Below are 17,359 nucleotides of genomic sequence, written 5' to 3'. Positions count from 1 at the left end.
ACCTCTGGCTGTTCACCCTCCCCCTTGAGAATGCTGTGGATCCAATCCTAGACATGCCTGATCCTGGCACCCGGGAGGCAACATACCTTCTGGGAGTCTCTTTCACGCCTACAGAATCTCTTGTCTGCCCCCCTTACTATTGAATCCCCTATCACTACCACTCTCCTCTTCTCCCTCCTTCCCTTCTGTGCCACACAGCCAGACTCAGTGCCAGAGACCTGGTCCCTGCAGCTTTCCCCTGGTAGGTCATCCCCCACCATAGTATCCAAAGCGGTATACCTGTTATTGAGGGGAGCAGCCACAGGGGTACTCTGCACTACCTGCCTATTCTCCTTCCTTCCCCTTACAGTCACCCAGCTACCTGCCTCCCTGTAGTTCTTATTTATGAACTCCTTGTTCTCCCGTAGGAGCTGAAGGTCATCCAGCTGCAGCTCCAGTTCCGTAACACGGTCTGTAAGGAGCTGCAGCTGGATGCACCTCATGCAGATGTAGCTATCAGGGAGACTGGAGGTCTCCCAGAACTCGCACATCTCACAAGATGAACACATCACTGACCCTGGAGCCATTCCAACTACTCTAACCTGGCACTAAAGGAAAAATCAAAGAAAGAAAGAAAGAAACTTACCAGAGACTTACCTTAGCCTCCGCCTCCTCTCGCCAAAATCTCTTCAGCTTCTGTTCTCACCAGTCAATGATCTTCCACCGGTTAGAATGCGTTAGCAAGAAATCACTATTCACCAAGTGCATATGGGATAAGTAGTTTTGTACTTTACCTTAAATTGATCATTTCTTCCATACAAATTGGGATTTTCTGCAGCTTGTTGCTTGTTAGAACCAGAGTGCTGAGATTTTTCAATTTACTAATGGCCTCTGGCAAGTGAGTGATTTCATTCCTCTGTAGCCAAATCGTGTGCAGATTTTCCATTCTTTCAGTGGAGAAATAGAACAGCTTTTTCAGTAAATAACCAAGTACATTTCTCCTTCTAGAAAATCTGCTGATCAACTTTCTGTAGATTTTTTTATATAGGTTTTCATCTGCCATTCACTGCACTTTTTAACCATACAATTATTATATTTGTACTCTGCTGTTGTATTTGTCCAGTTTAAGTGTCATAAGTCCTGAAACGTCATCAACGTGAAATATCAAACTGGGTTCTCTCTAGAGATTTTGTTTGATCGGCTGTGTATTTCTGCTCCTCAGACTTCCCAACATTTGCAGTTTTTTTTTACTTTTTATTACTGTGATGTTTGTGATTTTCTGTCTTGAATTCAACTCTACACCTTAGCATTTTTAAGAGTTTTGTTTCTTGTGAATACTAACAGTCATAATTCTGGCAAGACTCCCAGAAAGCTGAAATTGGAATATTTTTCCTGATTGCTGTGCCTTATGGCTCAATCAAGAGCATTTTAGTTCAACAGGAGAAAAGTGAAAATTAACCTGTAAAGAAAGGGGTCTCTTAATCCCCTTTATTAAGATTGTGTAAGATTCATAAAGCTGGACTGAAGAAGGAAGCAGTAGTTTGGTTCTGCCACATTAATGATATACGGAAGGGGAAATTAGTTTTACTTGGAGGTCCAAAATGGTGTAAGTACTGAGCGTGTAAGGGATGACGTGAAAATAGAAAACTGTTAAGGGAAAAATTGGCAGAAATAACTTCATGAAATGCAAAGTGGACTGTAATAAATTAACATTGTTAATTGTGATTGTGAAATCAAAATTCTTGAAAGTTTAAAATTTATATCTTTGTAAGAGCAGAAACTGAGAAACTGGTTTATCCAAGATCCTGTTTGTTACCTAGCCACATCATCTGGAAGCTCCTGAAGTTTGTTGCTGCCCATGTCCAACCATTCCAGCGCGGGCATGTTCAGAACAGCCAGGGGGACAGTAGTGAACCGATTCATGGACAAGTCGAGATGGCAAAGCCTCTGCAGTTGTGACAGCTAAGTGAAAGACATTCACAAAAAAAGAATTTTATCCCACACATTCTTTCTCAACAATTGCTAAAAAAAATTCTTACCCAGCATTGACAAAACAATCTTTATTACTCGTACTTAAATCTCCATAGTGAACCATTGCTTATGGAATTAATGTTACATGGAGGCTAGAATGGGTACCAGTGGCCAGTCCCCTCCTTTTGACATCAAAAGGCAATGTGGTTTGGAGCACAATCGAGCAGTTTTTGTGCTCATTCCTAGTGCTGCATTGAACATGAAGTTCCATGAGGTGATTTGAACCATTAACATAATGGCCCAATAACATAACCATATCCAGCTATGGTGTGTGAATTTTACAAATTTGTGCACAAATGATCTTTTTAAACCAATTATCTTTAGCTGTTAAATGGTGTGTATAGCAATGACCAAACAGAAACAGGAGTGTGTTCAAAGGGCCAATGTGGAAAATCAATCGCCAGGGTACACTTGTATTGTGGAGGAAATAAAAGGAGAAACAAACTAGATTTGTGCTCCTTACATACTGTAAAATGTAACACTAAGTAAAAATGATATTAAATGTATTCAGTCTCTATCAAGTTTTCTAATTATCTCCAAGTTCACTCCATTCATGCCATAATAGTGCCAGACAAACCCAGCTATCCTTAACATTCAACTTCCTGGGAGTCACCATTAACCAGAAATTCAGTTGGACCAGCCATATAATTACTGAAGTTATAACTGCAGATTACAGGCTGGGTATCATACAGCAACTGATGCGTCTCCTGACCCCTGCAAAGCCTTTCTACCATTAAGAAGGCACAAGTCAACAATGTGACAGAGTACTCCCCACTTGCCTAATGTGTGTGCATCTCCATCAACTCTCAAAGTTGATGCCATCTAAGACAAAGCAGCACACTTGATTGGCACCCTATCCATTATTGATTCCCTCCATTTCTGGTGTACAGTAGCCACAGTGTTTTTCCTCCAAAAATACCTCGCCTAAGATACTCCCAAGTGCACATCCCAAACCCATGACCACTAACACCAAGAACAAGGGCAGCAGGCAATGGGAATGCTCCAATCTTCATGTTCCCATCCATGTTACAAACCATCCTGACTTGGGAATATATCACCATCGCTGGGTCTATATCCTACCCAACAGCATTGTGGGACTACCTTCATCATAAGGACTGCAGCAGTTAAAGATGGCAGCTCCCCTGGTCCTTCCAATTAGGGTTGGGCAATAAATATCTATAATCCAAAAAATTGATTTAAAAAAGAATCAGAAAAGGCAAAAGACTGTAGATTCTAGAAATTCTGAAATAAAAACAGAATAGGTCACATTAACATTTCTGGTCTACGCTATCCTACCTTCTTTCAATAGATGTTGTTTGGCATCAGTTGAGTAGTTCCAGCATTTTTTGTTCATAATTTTTATACATTTAGAAGTGTTTTTTTTTCCCCAGTTTGCCAATGCATTTATGTCAGTCCAAATGTAGCTGCAAAATTTTATCATTTGTACCACCTCTCCAGAAAGGAGCCCTGAAAATGCATCCGAGTGCATCATCCACCTTCCTGAGATTTCATTCTAAATCATAGAATGGTTAGGACATCAAGGGAGGCTACTTAATCAAGTCCAGTCAATCCAACTAGCATCATTCCCCAAACTTACTCCAGAGTTCTGCAAATTCTTTTCTTTCAGATACTTATCCGGATTCCTTTTGAACACCACAATTCACACTGCCTCTACAAACACACCTAGTAATGCATTCCAGAACTTAATCAGTCACTATGTAAAACAAAATTCCTCATGTCACTTGTTCTTTGCCAATCATCATTATTCTATGTTCCCTAGTTTGTGACTCCTCTGCCAATGGAGACAGTTTCTCTGTGCCTACTCCTCTCTGGATCTTAAATACCTCCATAATTTCTCCTTGGAACCGCTCCTGTTCCAAGGAGATCAACCCCAGCTTCTCCAGCCATCCACAAATCCAAACTCCTCATCCCTAGAATCAATTTAGTAAATTTCCTCTGCATCTGCTCCAAAACCTTCACATCTTTCAGAAAATGTGACACCGAGAACTGGACACAACTTTCCATTTGTGACTGAATCAGCATCTTATAAAGGTTCATCTCAACTTCCTCGCTCTTGTACTCTATACTTCAGTTTATAAATCCAGAATCCCATCTGGTTTTTTTTAAAACTGCTTTTGCAATTTGCCCTGCTACTTTTAACAAACAATGCACGTATACCCCAAAATCTATCTTTCTTGTACTCCTTTTAGAATTGTGCCCTCTGGTTTCAATTGTCTCTTCTCATTCTTCCCATTTCACACTTCTCAGCATTAAATTTCATCTGCCACCCATCCACCTGTCCTGTCTCCTTAAGGTCTATTCCTATCCTCCAAGTTTTGTGTCATCTGCAGATTTGGAAATTGTACCTGTTAGGGATTATTCTGGAGTTATGAAATTATGGATAACATAACTACGGATTAAATAAAATGAGAACCAGTCTTCGGGAAATAAAATCTGTTCACAGTTTAATTTTAACTCATGCTTTGGGGTCATTGAAACCAATCATTGGATGTGGGACATTCTGATACTGTACCTTTGAAACTATGCAGGGGAAGACAATAAATGAATGTTCATGTTGGTTGGTGGCCATTGAAAACTTCAGGATGAGATCAGGGAAGGCACTAAGTGGCCATCTCCTGTGTTAACACATTGTTAAAGGCACATCCTTTCACTTAATGCGCAGTTCAGGACAGTCTGTTTTTGTCACTTAATATTCTGGCTGGTTGTATATTCAGGGAGCCATCCCTCAACACTGTAACAAAAAGCATATATTTTAGGTGTCTGGAGTTTGAGCTCGGAGGCTTTCGGAACAGACACCAGTATTGAATACTCAAAGCGATTCTGCTAGTTGGGCTGTGCTCCCATTGTAAATATGTAATTCTGCAAGTTTACCTGATTTGAATGTTAAAGTTAAGTAGGTGATTATAGCCATTGAAATTGTAGTTAATTGTTTATTGTTATCTTTGTGCTTAAGCAGTATAAAACATCATGTCAAGAGAGTGAGATCCCCCAGACTCTCTCTCTCCAGATCTGCTGTGTGAATAAAGACTTCTATATCTTGGTTTAAGTCAGTCACAACAGTGCCCTGTGTGTTGATATCCAAATCATCAACGTGGATTAAGAGAATGCTTCTCTTAATCCGTCTAGTCCCAAAATTCTTTCACAAATACTTTTGTTTCCTGTTCCATAGCCAATTTTCTACCTATGCTGCTGCAGCTCCTTTTATTCCGTGGCCTTCCATTGTGCGGCACTTATTAAATGTCTTCAAAGTTAAGAACCATCACATAAACTGGATTCCCCTCATACTGAGAATATATTGAGATTTGCACACAATTTGGACATTGAGTCACAGGACATTCACTGATTTAATGTTGCACTGGAGTTGGAGGTATTAAATGAACTACAGAAACCTAAAGATGGGAGTCCTCCTCCCCCAGGAATTGCATGGTAATGTGAAGTCTCAATGAAATAATACCCAAAAATAGTACATTTATCATCATGGTTCTTAAACCACTGACATATCCCAAAGAATTCTGACATCTTATACATGATTAAAGATGGCACCATTCTGCCATGTAACTGAAGAGCAAGAGTACAAGTCCCTGAAGCTTGTGTGTAGGAATGTACGTTTAAGCAGCCTGGAGAATACTTTTTTTCTCCCCCAGTACAAGGAACTGAGTAAAAGAATAAGCACTTGCCTGTTTAGGTAAATCACAGAGATCTCTGTTTACAGCTAGATCCAGTTTCTCCAGGCTTTTGCAGCTTGCAAGCTCTTGAGGAATTTGCTGTAGTCTGTTATAGCTGACATACAGCTCCCGCAGTTTGGTCAGTTGTCCTGCATGGGAAGAGAGCGATAGTCTGAAGTTCAGCGGCTGCTGCTACAATTAATCTTCATCATATTGCCAGTCAGAAATAGTTGAAGTGATTTTGTTCCAGTTCTATGAAACGACATTTAAATTCTTATCTATTCTTGAAATAGCATACAAATTGTTGCAAGGTTTTCATACATAAAACTTCCCTGCAAATTCTTTAATTTTTTTATATAAAGGACTTTACAAACAATTAAGTTCGCAGTTTGAATATTAACACCATAAGCATTTTAATTCAGAAATACATTCTCAGTTAAATATCAACTAAATCAAATCATTTCTATGTTAAGGAATATGAATCTGTTTTAAGCAAATGATGGAAGTAAACATTTTGACTTGTAATGTGATTATGTTCAGAGTTGCCCAATTTCTTGGTGAAGTTGTAACTGATCTCTTTCATGTCTCACTAGGATAAATCAAGTCTATTGAATCACATTATTCTAAATTGGTACCTTCAACAATGATTAAAACTAAATGTACATAATGACTCATTGTAACTTTGTCATAACTTTGTCCAGAAGTCTGCAGCACGCTGTACTGCCAGTAGTCTCAAAATATTGTCATGAAACTAGCATTTAAAAGAGTGACAGAACCAAAGCGAATGAGAATCTAAACTCTACAGAAACATTGAACTGCAGTCTGATCTGAATGAGTGACCTCCACTGGGATAACACTAGGTTATGATCTCCACAAGGCTAATAATGGAGGTGGGTGAGGGGTGTTTGTAGAAGTTGAATGAAGGTGAGCAGCAGATTTGGCTGTAATACCCAGCACCATTTTATAGCAACATCAGCTCTGGCTGGGCTCACTCAAAAGTCACTTTGACAAAACTATTGAAAAGGTAACTGGTGCTTGTACCGAACCATTACCGAGACCTCTCTCGTAAGAGCAGGGAGGGAGAAAAAAATTTAAGTAAAATAAATATTGTATATTGAGCATATTAAAAATATAGTGCATTATACATTCATTGATATGTAGTATTCTGTTGGAATAAAGTTTGCATCATTGAATAATGGCTATTGGTCAAGGGCAAGCTCTCAGGCACCCACCAACCTGAATTCTTCTATAAGCCTGTAACTGCGATCCATAGATAAACATAACCAGCTCCAAGGTCTGCTGAGAGAGTGACAAAAGCTGGATAGAGAAAAGATCATCTGACCAATCAAACAGATCCCTTTGTAGACATTGAGAGTGCTTTTGGTTTCATTTGGATCTTCAGCCTGGGCAAAATGGTAAATTAATGTGCAGCAGCTCATGTAAAGGTGTTTGATCATACAGTTTCAGTACTATAAACTTAGATTTGTATTTTACATGCAAGATGAAACATACATGGTTCTGGCATTTGCCTTTGATGACCAGCCATTATCTATAATGTAGGTGCCAGAGCTGGCTTTATTTAATAATACAATAATTAGTCTTTTCCTCGTGAGATTACATATCAATATATTGCACTTGTCTTTAAAAGGTAACAGGGCATGTTGATTAGCTTTGCAAAAACAAACATGTACAAGTAGAAGCATACATTATAAAGCAACCATATTATGTAGGGCTTTATTAGTCACGAGTTAAGCCTCATGGAGTGGTTTGTGGCAATTCTTGGCTCCACCTTTCAGGAAAGCAATAAGGCCAAAGAACTAGCACTAAAGAGATTTATTGAGGGTTTCAGTTTTGAGGAAACATTGGAAAAATTAGACCTGTTCTCACACAAACAGAAAGGTTAAGAGATGGTCTAAATGAGATTTTGAAGTTCACTTAGAGTGAGAGGTGAGAAAAGAACACTCTTTCTGAAAAGGTAGTGAAAGAAGCACATGGCTCACTGTTCCCTTGATTTGGAACTTATGGGTTCAAAAAGAAATAGTAGTACGCACGCACAAAAATCATGACCACTCTAAGTAATAATAATAGTTCAAGTTTATTGTCATAGGCATGCATACACAGGATATAAATGCCATGAAAATTAGCTTTTTGCAAGCAGCAGCACAGTAAAATTACAAACATGACAAACACAAGTTAACACAAACTTAAACTAACAATTATACACAACAAAATAAACATAATGACACTAGTGCAAGTTGAAAGAAAAAAAAAGTCCAAGTGTAGTGTTAGGGTTTTTCCAGCAGCCAGGGCAGCACAACCAACATTGTTCATTGATATTGCTTTAATATCTATGATTCTACGGGTTCAAGAAGACAAACATGTGAAATGAACTAGACAAAATGATTGAATATGCTACAGTGCAAGAAGTGGGCCTTAAAATCACAAAATGGACGAAAATACACATAAAATAATGCAAACCTATTTCCCTTGGAATCTCTTGACTGAATTTCGTGATAGATCCAACACAAGAGATTATCAAATGTTCCAACAAATCGGAGGAATTGTTTCCAAGCCAGTTCTGTGGATCTGCCATTCTTGTAAATACATCATTTGTTGCAATGCATTTGGTAGTGACTGAGAAATAAAGTAATGCATTAACATCCAACACAGAGAAGTTTATAAATTAACAAAACTGAGGAAAGAGACAAATTGAATCACCAGGTTGCACCTGCAATATTTCACATAACATCACCCTCCATTCAACTGGAAAAGCAAATATCAGAGTAAATTTCAGGCTGGACTAACTCTGTACACCTTCAAAAAAAAAGGGCTTCAAAAGAAACCTCTGCAATCAGAAATATGGTACAGGTGTACATAAAAAAATTAATAAAATCTGTTTTTATCATTTCCAATTTTTTCCCTTCGATGATGACATCCGTGGCTCTCTTCCCTTGAGCTGGATGTTTAAACAAACCCAGTAGACCTACAAATACCAAATGTGGTAAAATTTACCACCTGATCACTTGAAGTAACATCTCCCAATTTAAAAAGACTTGACATTCTATTTCAGCTTTCATAAATAGTACTTCTCAAGGCACTTACAGCCACAATTACTTGTCAAATGCAAGTCATGATTAATCCTAAGTTACCTTTTACTAGTTTGAACACGTCTCATTTTCCTAAACAGTTTAAGGTTGCTTTAAATTTAAAATCTTAACTTTTTGCTGATACTTTACTCACGTTTATCAAGATTGTCTTTCAGATACTTCTATACCTGACTGAAGTCTCTCAAGATCATTTATCATAATTCAAGCTCCTAACACTAAAGATCAGCTTTCTGGATCTTCTCTTTACTTCCTCTAAAGCTTGAATCTGATTGTTTCTTGGTAACCAGAACAGGGCACAGTACATCCTGAGTGGAATGCCACAACTAGTATAGTACAGTTTGAACAAAACTGCCTCTGATTAATACTTTAGTTCAGCTATAAATTCAGCATTCTAATTGATTTTATTCATTAGATGATTGTTGATCTCATTAAGACTCCTAGGTTTCTTTCAACTTCATCCCAAACCATCCCAGCTTAATCGCAGAGGTATACACAGTGCTGCGAGTCACCTGCCTGTGCTAAATTCCTGATAACACTGCTCAGCTCACCTCAGCTTTAATTATTCCTTTATTGTTTATCCTGCTACTGATTTAGAACATTCTGCAAATGTAACCAACTTTCAGTCCATTTTTACACCAAAATTATGGATATAAATTTATAATAATGATCCCAAATCTACAGCCAGTAGTATGACCCCACCAACCTGAAATGACCCCTCAAACCATTCTTCCCTCCAACTGATTTCTTATTCTAAAGTGTTTCCCTAAATATCCACTGCACTGAGTCTAGTAACAAAATTCAACATTACATGTTGCTTCAAGTCTTTGAGATCTAACCATTCAATAGAGTTGGGAAGGACCTTTCCCCTCTAATTATTCACTCCTTTAGCCTCCCTAACACTTTCTCCTACTTTAAAATGTCCATAAAACTGGATTGCCCTAGCATTAAAGACGCAGAGGGGTGGGGTTTTTGAGTGCGTCCAGGACTGCTTTTTAATGCAGTATGTAGATAGACTAGCGAAGGAAGGAGTATTATTGGACCTTGTCTTGGGGAATGTAACTGGTCAAATGGAGGAAGTATCAGTGGGGAACCATTTTAGAGATAGTGACCATATCTCTGTATATTTTAAAAAAGTTATGGAAACGGATAGGAATGGACCAGTAAAAGTTTTAAACTGGGGTGGGAGGGTGGTGGGAAAGGCCAATTTCATTAACATATCGAAGGACCTGGCAAAGGTAGATTGGGAACACTTACTTGCAGTTAAGTCCACATGTACACAGTAGGAGGCCTTCAAAAGGAGAAATAACAAGAGTTCAAGACCAACATGTTCCTGGAAGGGTAAAAGCCAGGGGTAACCAGCACAGGGAGCCTTGGATGCCGAGGGATATTGGGGGTTGGATAAAGAGAAGAAAACAAAAAGGAAGCACAAGACAGATAAAGTGAACCAATGAGGAGGAAGTCTGTCAAGAGTATAAAAAGTGTAGGGAGGCACTTAAAACAGAAATCCAGGAGGCTAAGAGGGGTCACCAAAAAAAACAAACAAAAAAAATCACTAGTAGACAGGATTAAGGCAAATCCAAAGGCATTCTCTAAGTATATTAAGGGCAAAAGAATAATCAGGGAAAAAGTAGGGCCCATTAAGCACAGCATGGGCAGTCTGTGTGTGGAGCCAGAACATACAGGTGAGGTCCTAAATGAATACTTTTCATCAGTAAAGGGATTCATTGAAGGGACAGGTGAAAGTCTAGTGCGGATCTCCATAAATAAAGAGGAGGTACTCAGTGAGCTTAAAGGTGGACAATTCATGGACGGAATGGGATTTATCCCACACTGCTATGGGTGACTGACTTTGAGGCAAGGGAAGAGATCGCTGGGGCTCTCGTTGAGATTTTTATATCTTCTCTGGACACAAATGAGGTACCAGGTGACTGAAGGACTGAAAACGTGGCCCTCCTTTTCCAAGAAAGGCAGCAGGGAAAAGTCTAGTAACTATAGACCTGTGAGCCTATCAGTGGTAGGAAAGATACTGGAAACAATTCTGAGGGAGAGGATTAATGATTACTTGGAAAGGCAGAAACAAAACAAAGACAGCCACAGACCCAACCCACAGGAGCAGCAGAGGCTGAGTCCCAACCCGACCAGAGACCTGACCCACGGGAGCACCCTTTATACTAGCTCGATGTATTGATGTTTTGAAACGACCTGTGTGGATGACATGCAAAATTTTTTTTACTGTAACTCAGTACATATGATGATAATAAACCAATTACAATATGGCTTTGTCAAGGGCAGATCCTGTCTGACCAATTGGATTGAATTCTTTGAAGAGATAATGATGTGCATCAATGAGGGCAGGGCAGTAGATATGGATAAGCTTTTGACAAAGTCCCACATGGGAGACTGGTTCGAAATGTTAGGGTCCACAAGATCCAGGGTAAGTTGGCAAACTGGATCCAAAACTGGCTCGTCAGTGGGAGACAGAGGGTGATGGCAGAGGATTATTTTTATGATTGGATGCCTGAGAGTAGTGGTGTCCCATAAGGATCGGTACTGGGACCCTTGCTGTTTGTAATATACATAGATGACATGGATGTGGATGTGGGAGGCATGATCAGCAAGTTTGTCGACAACATAAGTCTGGCAGAGTTATTGATAGTGTGGAAGGTAGTCTTAAGCTGCAGAGAGATATCAATGTTTTGCAGAAATGGGCTGAAGAAAATGGCAGATGGAATTTCATCCAGACAAATGCAAGGTGATGCAAATTCAGATCACTAAAGAGGTTAAGACATACACCAATGATAGGATGTTAGGAAGAATTGAGGAACAGGGACCTTGGAGTACAAATCTATAGATGCTTTTGTGTGGTAATGCAGGTAGACAATATAGTTAGGAAAGGCATATGAGATATTGGCCTTCATTGGTTGGGGCATTGAAGTACAGAGGTATGGAGGTTATGCTCCAATGTTAAAAAAAACCTTGCTCAGACCTCAGCTGAAGTACTGCATGCAGTACTGGTCACCATGCTATAGGAAGGATGTGATAGCACTAGAGAGGGTGCAGAGGAGATTCACCAGGATGTTGGCTGGGATGGAGTGCTTCAGTTATGAGGAGACACACGAGAAGCTTGGTCTGTTCTCTCTGGAGCAGAGGAGGTTAAGGGGGGAAATGACGGAGGTACATAAAATTGTGAGGGGTAATGGCAGGAATCTTTTCCTCCTTAGCAATAGGTAAATAAAATTAGAGGATGTAGATTTAACAAGGGAGAAGAGATTCAGGGGATATGAGGGGGATCTTCTTCACCCAGAGAGCAGCAAGTATCTGGAATGCACTGCCCAAGAGAGTGGTTGAGGCTGGGTGCCTGACAGCATTTAACTGTCTAGATGAGCACTTGAATCATCTAAGCATAAGAGGGCCATGGACCGAGTGCTGGGAAACAGGATTAACACAGAATGGTGCCCATAGGATGGCACGTTCGAGTTGGGACAAATGGCCTGTTTCCATGCTGTACAATTCTATGACCCTTATAGACCTACTTCCCCCCCACCACCCCCCCCAATCTGTTCTAAGAATCTCTATGGGCAATGCGTCAAATACCTTTGACACACCTTAGAGTACTTTATTTCACTGAAGTTGCTATTTAATGCAAGTTTTTTTTGTTATGGTAAAGCCATATTGTGTGGCAGTTACTGCATTGTTATTGGACAGCTGGTCTTTAATCCTGATATTTTATTAGTTTTTTTTAAATACACAGAATGGATGAGAGACTAATTGGTCTGTAATTGCTTGTTCTGGTTTGTGACCATGGTGATAAATGGATTCATGACCATGGTTGTACCCTTGTGACCACGAATCCATCAAGCAATGCTGGAACAAACACCACCAGAAGCTTCTAAAATCAAGAAACAACTGTGATTGAGGATACTGTCGACTCAATTCCTCAAAGTCAAATTCTTGCTAACGCTTGAGGAGGTCCGCTTAAAATTAACAAATGAAGAACAGAAAAGCACAGGTCCTGATGTACCAACTGGACTATTGAAATTGGTGTGGAAGGGTGGGGAAGAGAAACACTGACAATCTGTTTGCTAGTCCTTAAAATCTGATATATTGAAGAAATCCTTACCGACTTATTCAACAACAGCGTCTTCATCGTACTGAAAAGATGTGATAGGTTTGATTAGGGCAACTACTAAGGCATTGCCTTCCTCTCCATCACCGGGAAGATTCTTGCTGGAGGAAGTTCTCCCAAAATCCCAGTGTGGCTTCAAACTGCCACAATGCACCAGCTACAAGATTTCTGCAAACAGCTACATGAAGTCTAATCCAGGGAAGGTGTCAACAATCGCACCTGGAACTGTATATTGTCCTCATTGATCTGACCAAAACCTTTGACTCTTGTTAATCAGAAGGCTCTGAGGAAAACTGTGTCAAAAATTTAGTTGCCCACACAAATTTACTATTGATCTAGGATTCCTCCATCCTGCGTAACACCTCTACCCCTGCTCTTTACCATCCAAACCGGCATAAGACAGGATAGCATTCAGCATTCTCCCCAGCAGCAATGAGAATGTTAATCCAACACAGTCTGCCACAGATCATTAGCATCCAATATCAAACTGATAGCAACTTCTTCAATATCTCTCACCCCTGTGCTAGGAAGGATGTAATGTTGGTAATAACAATCAAACTCCTATGCACAGATATTACATTGTAATTGCAAACTCAAAGGAGGATGTAAAAATAACCCCCATCTACTTCTCCACAGTTTAGGGCTAAAACTGAAAGTGGGTAAAACAAATTCTCCTCGCACATGTTCTGAGCAACCAATAGATCCATCAAACAAATTCCTGTTTAACAGTAGGAATCTGGAAAACGTAGAACATTCCACTTACTTTAGCAGCCATCCCTACCAGAAAGAAAAAGATATTGAGATTCAGCACAGAATCTGCTGTGTCAACATTGCCTGTGGCATACTAACCCACCAGATGTTCAATAACTACAACATAAGAATATATATGAGATTTTTTTTTTAAAAGTTTGCGAAGTGGAGGTAAGTCCATCCCTTCTCTATAAAAGGTGAGTCTTGGGCAACCCAAAAGACAAGTCCAGGAAAACCTAGACCACCAGCTCCAGCACTTTCTTTACAAGATCCTCAGCATAAACAGGGAAGATTGCCACACCAAAATTTGTAGTGTTGATGCCCTGGTAATCTATCATCAACTGATGCGGAGCGGGCACTCTGTGCATACCTCAAACACAGCTACTTGAATTATTGATGTTCACCCAACCTATCTATGGGAAAGGAAACAGGGTGACCAAAAGAAATGCCTGAAAGACACCCTCAAGGCAAACATTAAAAGATACTTATATTAAAACATTAAAATTCTGAATCTGTGGATTCAGAATTGGCTCGCCCATAGAAGGCGGTGGTAGATGGAACCTGTTCTGCCTGGAGGTCAGTGATCAGTGGTGTTCCGCAGCGATCTGTTCTGGGACTCCTGCTCTGTGATTTTTATAAGTGACTTGGATGAGGATGTGGAAGGGTGGTTTAGTAAGTTTGCTGATGATACAAAGGTTGGCGGTGTTGTGGATAGTGTAGAAACTTGCTGTATAATACAACAGGATATTGATAAAATGCAGAGCTGGGCTGAGAAGTGGCAGATGGAGGTCAACCCAGAAAAGTGTGAAGTGATACAATTTGGAAGATTGAATTTGAAGGCAGAATACAAAGTTAATGGCAGGACTCTTAGCAGTGTGGAGGAACAGAGGGATCTTAGGGTCCACGCCCATAGATCCCTCAAGGTTGCCGTGTAGGTTGATAGGGTTGTTAAGAAGGCGTATGGAGTGTTGGCCTTCATTAGTTGGGGTATTGAGTTCAAGAGCCATGAGGTAATGTTGCAGCTCTATAGAACTCTGGTTAGACCACACTTGGAGTATTGTGTTTAGTTCTGGTTGCCTCATTATAGAGAGGATGTCGAAGCTTTTGAGGGGGTGCAGAGGTGATTTACCAGGGTGCTGCCTGGATTGGAGAGCATGTCTTATGAGGATAGGTTGAGCTAGGGCTTTTCTCTTTGGAGAGAAGGAGGATGAGAGGTGACTTGATAGAGGTGTACAAGATGATAAGAGGCATAGATCGAGTGGACAGTCAGAGACTTTTTCCCCAGTGCGACAATGGCTAACATGAGGGGCATAATTTTAAGGTGATTGGAGGATGATACAAGGCGGATGTCAAGGGTAAGTTTTTTTTTAAAAACTCAGAGAGTGGTGGGTGTGTGGAATGCACTGCCAGCAGAGGTGGTGGGGGCAGATACATCAGGGACATTTAAGAGAATCTATGATAGACACATAAATGATAGAGAAATGGGGGGGCTATGTGGGTGGGTGGGTGGGTGGGTGGGAGGGAAGGGTTAGATAGATCTTAGAGCAGGATAAAATGTCAGTAAAACATCATGGGCTGAAGGGCCTGTACTGTACTGTTCAAAACATCTTCAACTGAACACTGGGAGACAGTAACCCAGAACAAAGTCAGATAGTGAAGTTTATCAAAGAAGAAATGACCAATATTGTGGAAAAGTTGTCCACTTGGCAGAGATAAATGGCAGAAAAGAAAACTGTCCCATAGCAATTGTGGCCTGACCTTGCCTATAACACCACCTGCCAGTGTGTCTGTGGCTCCAGGATCAGACTCTTCAGTTACCCAATGACCCATTAAACAAAAACCTTGAAAGAAAATCATCCTCATCACCAAGGGATCGTTGATAACTATGGTTATTAACATGGGTACTAATGCTAGTCTCGTTTTAAGTTATGGTAACACCCTAATGTTCATAGATTGAGTTTACTTAACAAGTTAGCATTGGTTCCATTTCACTTCAGCTAAATAACCTATTAAGATTCACAGTTTAGAGCAAGAGAATTAATTAACTCCCTCAGACATGTTTGCTCTGTGTCATTGTGGTAAGTAGTTTCCCCAGCCTCAGAGACACTTTCCTCTCCAATTTCAGACACTCGAGATGAATAAAAGTCACTGTGCACTCTGGCAGAGTTTAAACCCTCAACTTAACACTAAACTGGCTGAGCTACTCAACCTCAGTATCTCACAAAAACTTTGCTCTTTTGGGTAGAGTCAGTGCCTGTGAATGTGTTTTCTGCCAGGAATCAATTCTATTAAAAGAGAGAAAGATTTTAAAAAATGGTCTCAGGTTGTTCAAGATGTAGAAGACTCTGATTTTCTCAAACTATATTAAGAAAAAGTTAGCTTGTCCCAAACAAAGTTCCTGTTTATAAAGAATAATTTAAAATAAACACTTTAATTTTTGTTTAGGTTAAGGCTAATTGATCCCACATTACCTTCATTTTCATAAAAGGGGAAAGGTTTCCTCCTAGTCTGTGGGTTTCTGTATTTTATGCTGAATAATCACGTCATTAGGATCACTGCACTGAATCATCGTATTAACCCATAAAAATGAGGACGCTGTAGTTGCATTACTTCAAAAACAGAAAGAACTTGCATTTGTTTTGAGTTCTTGATTTCAGAAGTTCCCAGAGTGTCTTCCAACCAATTAAAGTGCAGCCCTTGTGTTATCTGTGTCAACAGGGTGCAGATTCGCTGGGTTTGACTAGGGCCCGTTACTGACCTTAGTAAAATGCATTTAAGCACACTACATAGACACGAGCCATTCGGCCCATCTCCTCCCTGTTCGACACGCCCAGCCCACCCTCTCATTCCCCAGCCTTGCTCGGGTCCTCCCGTGACTTTAGATTAGAGTCACTGACCTTCCACGCTTCGTTCTCGATCTTCAGCACAACTCTTCCCCCTACAGTGATCACCTTCTCCTTCAGTCTTGCCAGGTTTATTCGGTCCTGCCACACCACGGTTATCCTGCGCGGAGATGAACTGATTAGATACCGTCACCACCACAAGAGAATCAGCTTTAAGCCTGCGTGTCAACACTCACCCCTTCAGCCCCTTCCTTTTGGACCACTCTTTCTCTCTCTCTCGGTCCTCTTTTAATTGCTGAATCCTTCCTTCCCAAAGTGCTCTGACACTGCCGACCGTGCCAGCACAGACCGCCAACGCCTTCATGGTTTGAGGTTGATCCCGAGGGTCACCGCATGGTCCGAGTGGATCTCAGTGCAGTGAGAGGCTGCAGGCAAAGCAAACCAGTAACGTCCCGAGAGAGGGCAACACACACACACACAGACCCCCAGGTGGGATCCACCGCTCTCATTCCCCAACCCTGTTCGTGCACTGAACCCAGTTCACTACGGTCCCAGCTGTTTTCTGCATTAAGTTGGCTGTTCTGCTGCTGCTGCCAACCTAATTGTGTAGGAGCTGCGCCGGTTTTATGTTTTATTTTGTTTCGGAACAGAGTGCATTTGAAATGAAAGCCCCAAACCATCTCAGTCAGACAATGGAATGAAATCTCAACCCCTACCCGTGCCTCGGCCAGCCGGCTGTAGCTCCCAGGGAACCGCTTACTCCTCATTAGAATGGCTCCACGTGATAAGCCGAGGTCGAAAATGTGATGCCGGTCTAAATTTAACCCAGGACACAAA

The 17,359-nt window shown here is 40.6% G+C and overlaps 1 protein-coding gene across 1 annotated transcript in view; it reads right to left on the bottom strand.

Annotated features, from left to right (window-relative positions):
- Positions 1–17,359, bottom strand: part of lrrc39 (leucine rich repeat containing 39) — a 23,693-nt gene extending 6,334 nt beyond the window's left edge. Inside the window, 8 exon segments of the mRNA XM_052010905.1 lie at positions 774–926; positions 1,796–1,941; positions 5,709–5,845; positions 8,175–8,195; positions 8,198–8,330; positions 16,577–16,682; positions 16,759–16,947; positions 17,239–17,359. Of these exon segments, the coding sequence (XP_051866865.1) occupies positions 774–926; positions 1,796–1,941; positions 5,709–5,845; positions 8,175–8,195; positions 8,198–8,330; positions 16,577–16,682; positions 16,759–16,886 (824 nt within the window). The 5' untranslated portion in view covers positions 16,887–16,947; positions 17,239–17,359.

This window comes from Pristis pectinata, chromosome 3, assembly GCF_009764475.1.
Source record: "Pristis pectinata isolate sPriPec2 chromosome 3, sPriPec2.1.pri, whole genome shotgun sequence".
Taxonomy (NCBI): Eukaryota; Metazoa; Chordata; class Chondrichthyes; order Rhinopristiformes; family Pristidae; genus Pristis; species Pristis pectinata.
This window is presented reverse-complemented; position numbering and strand designations above follow the sequence as displayed.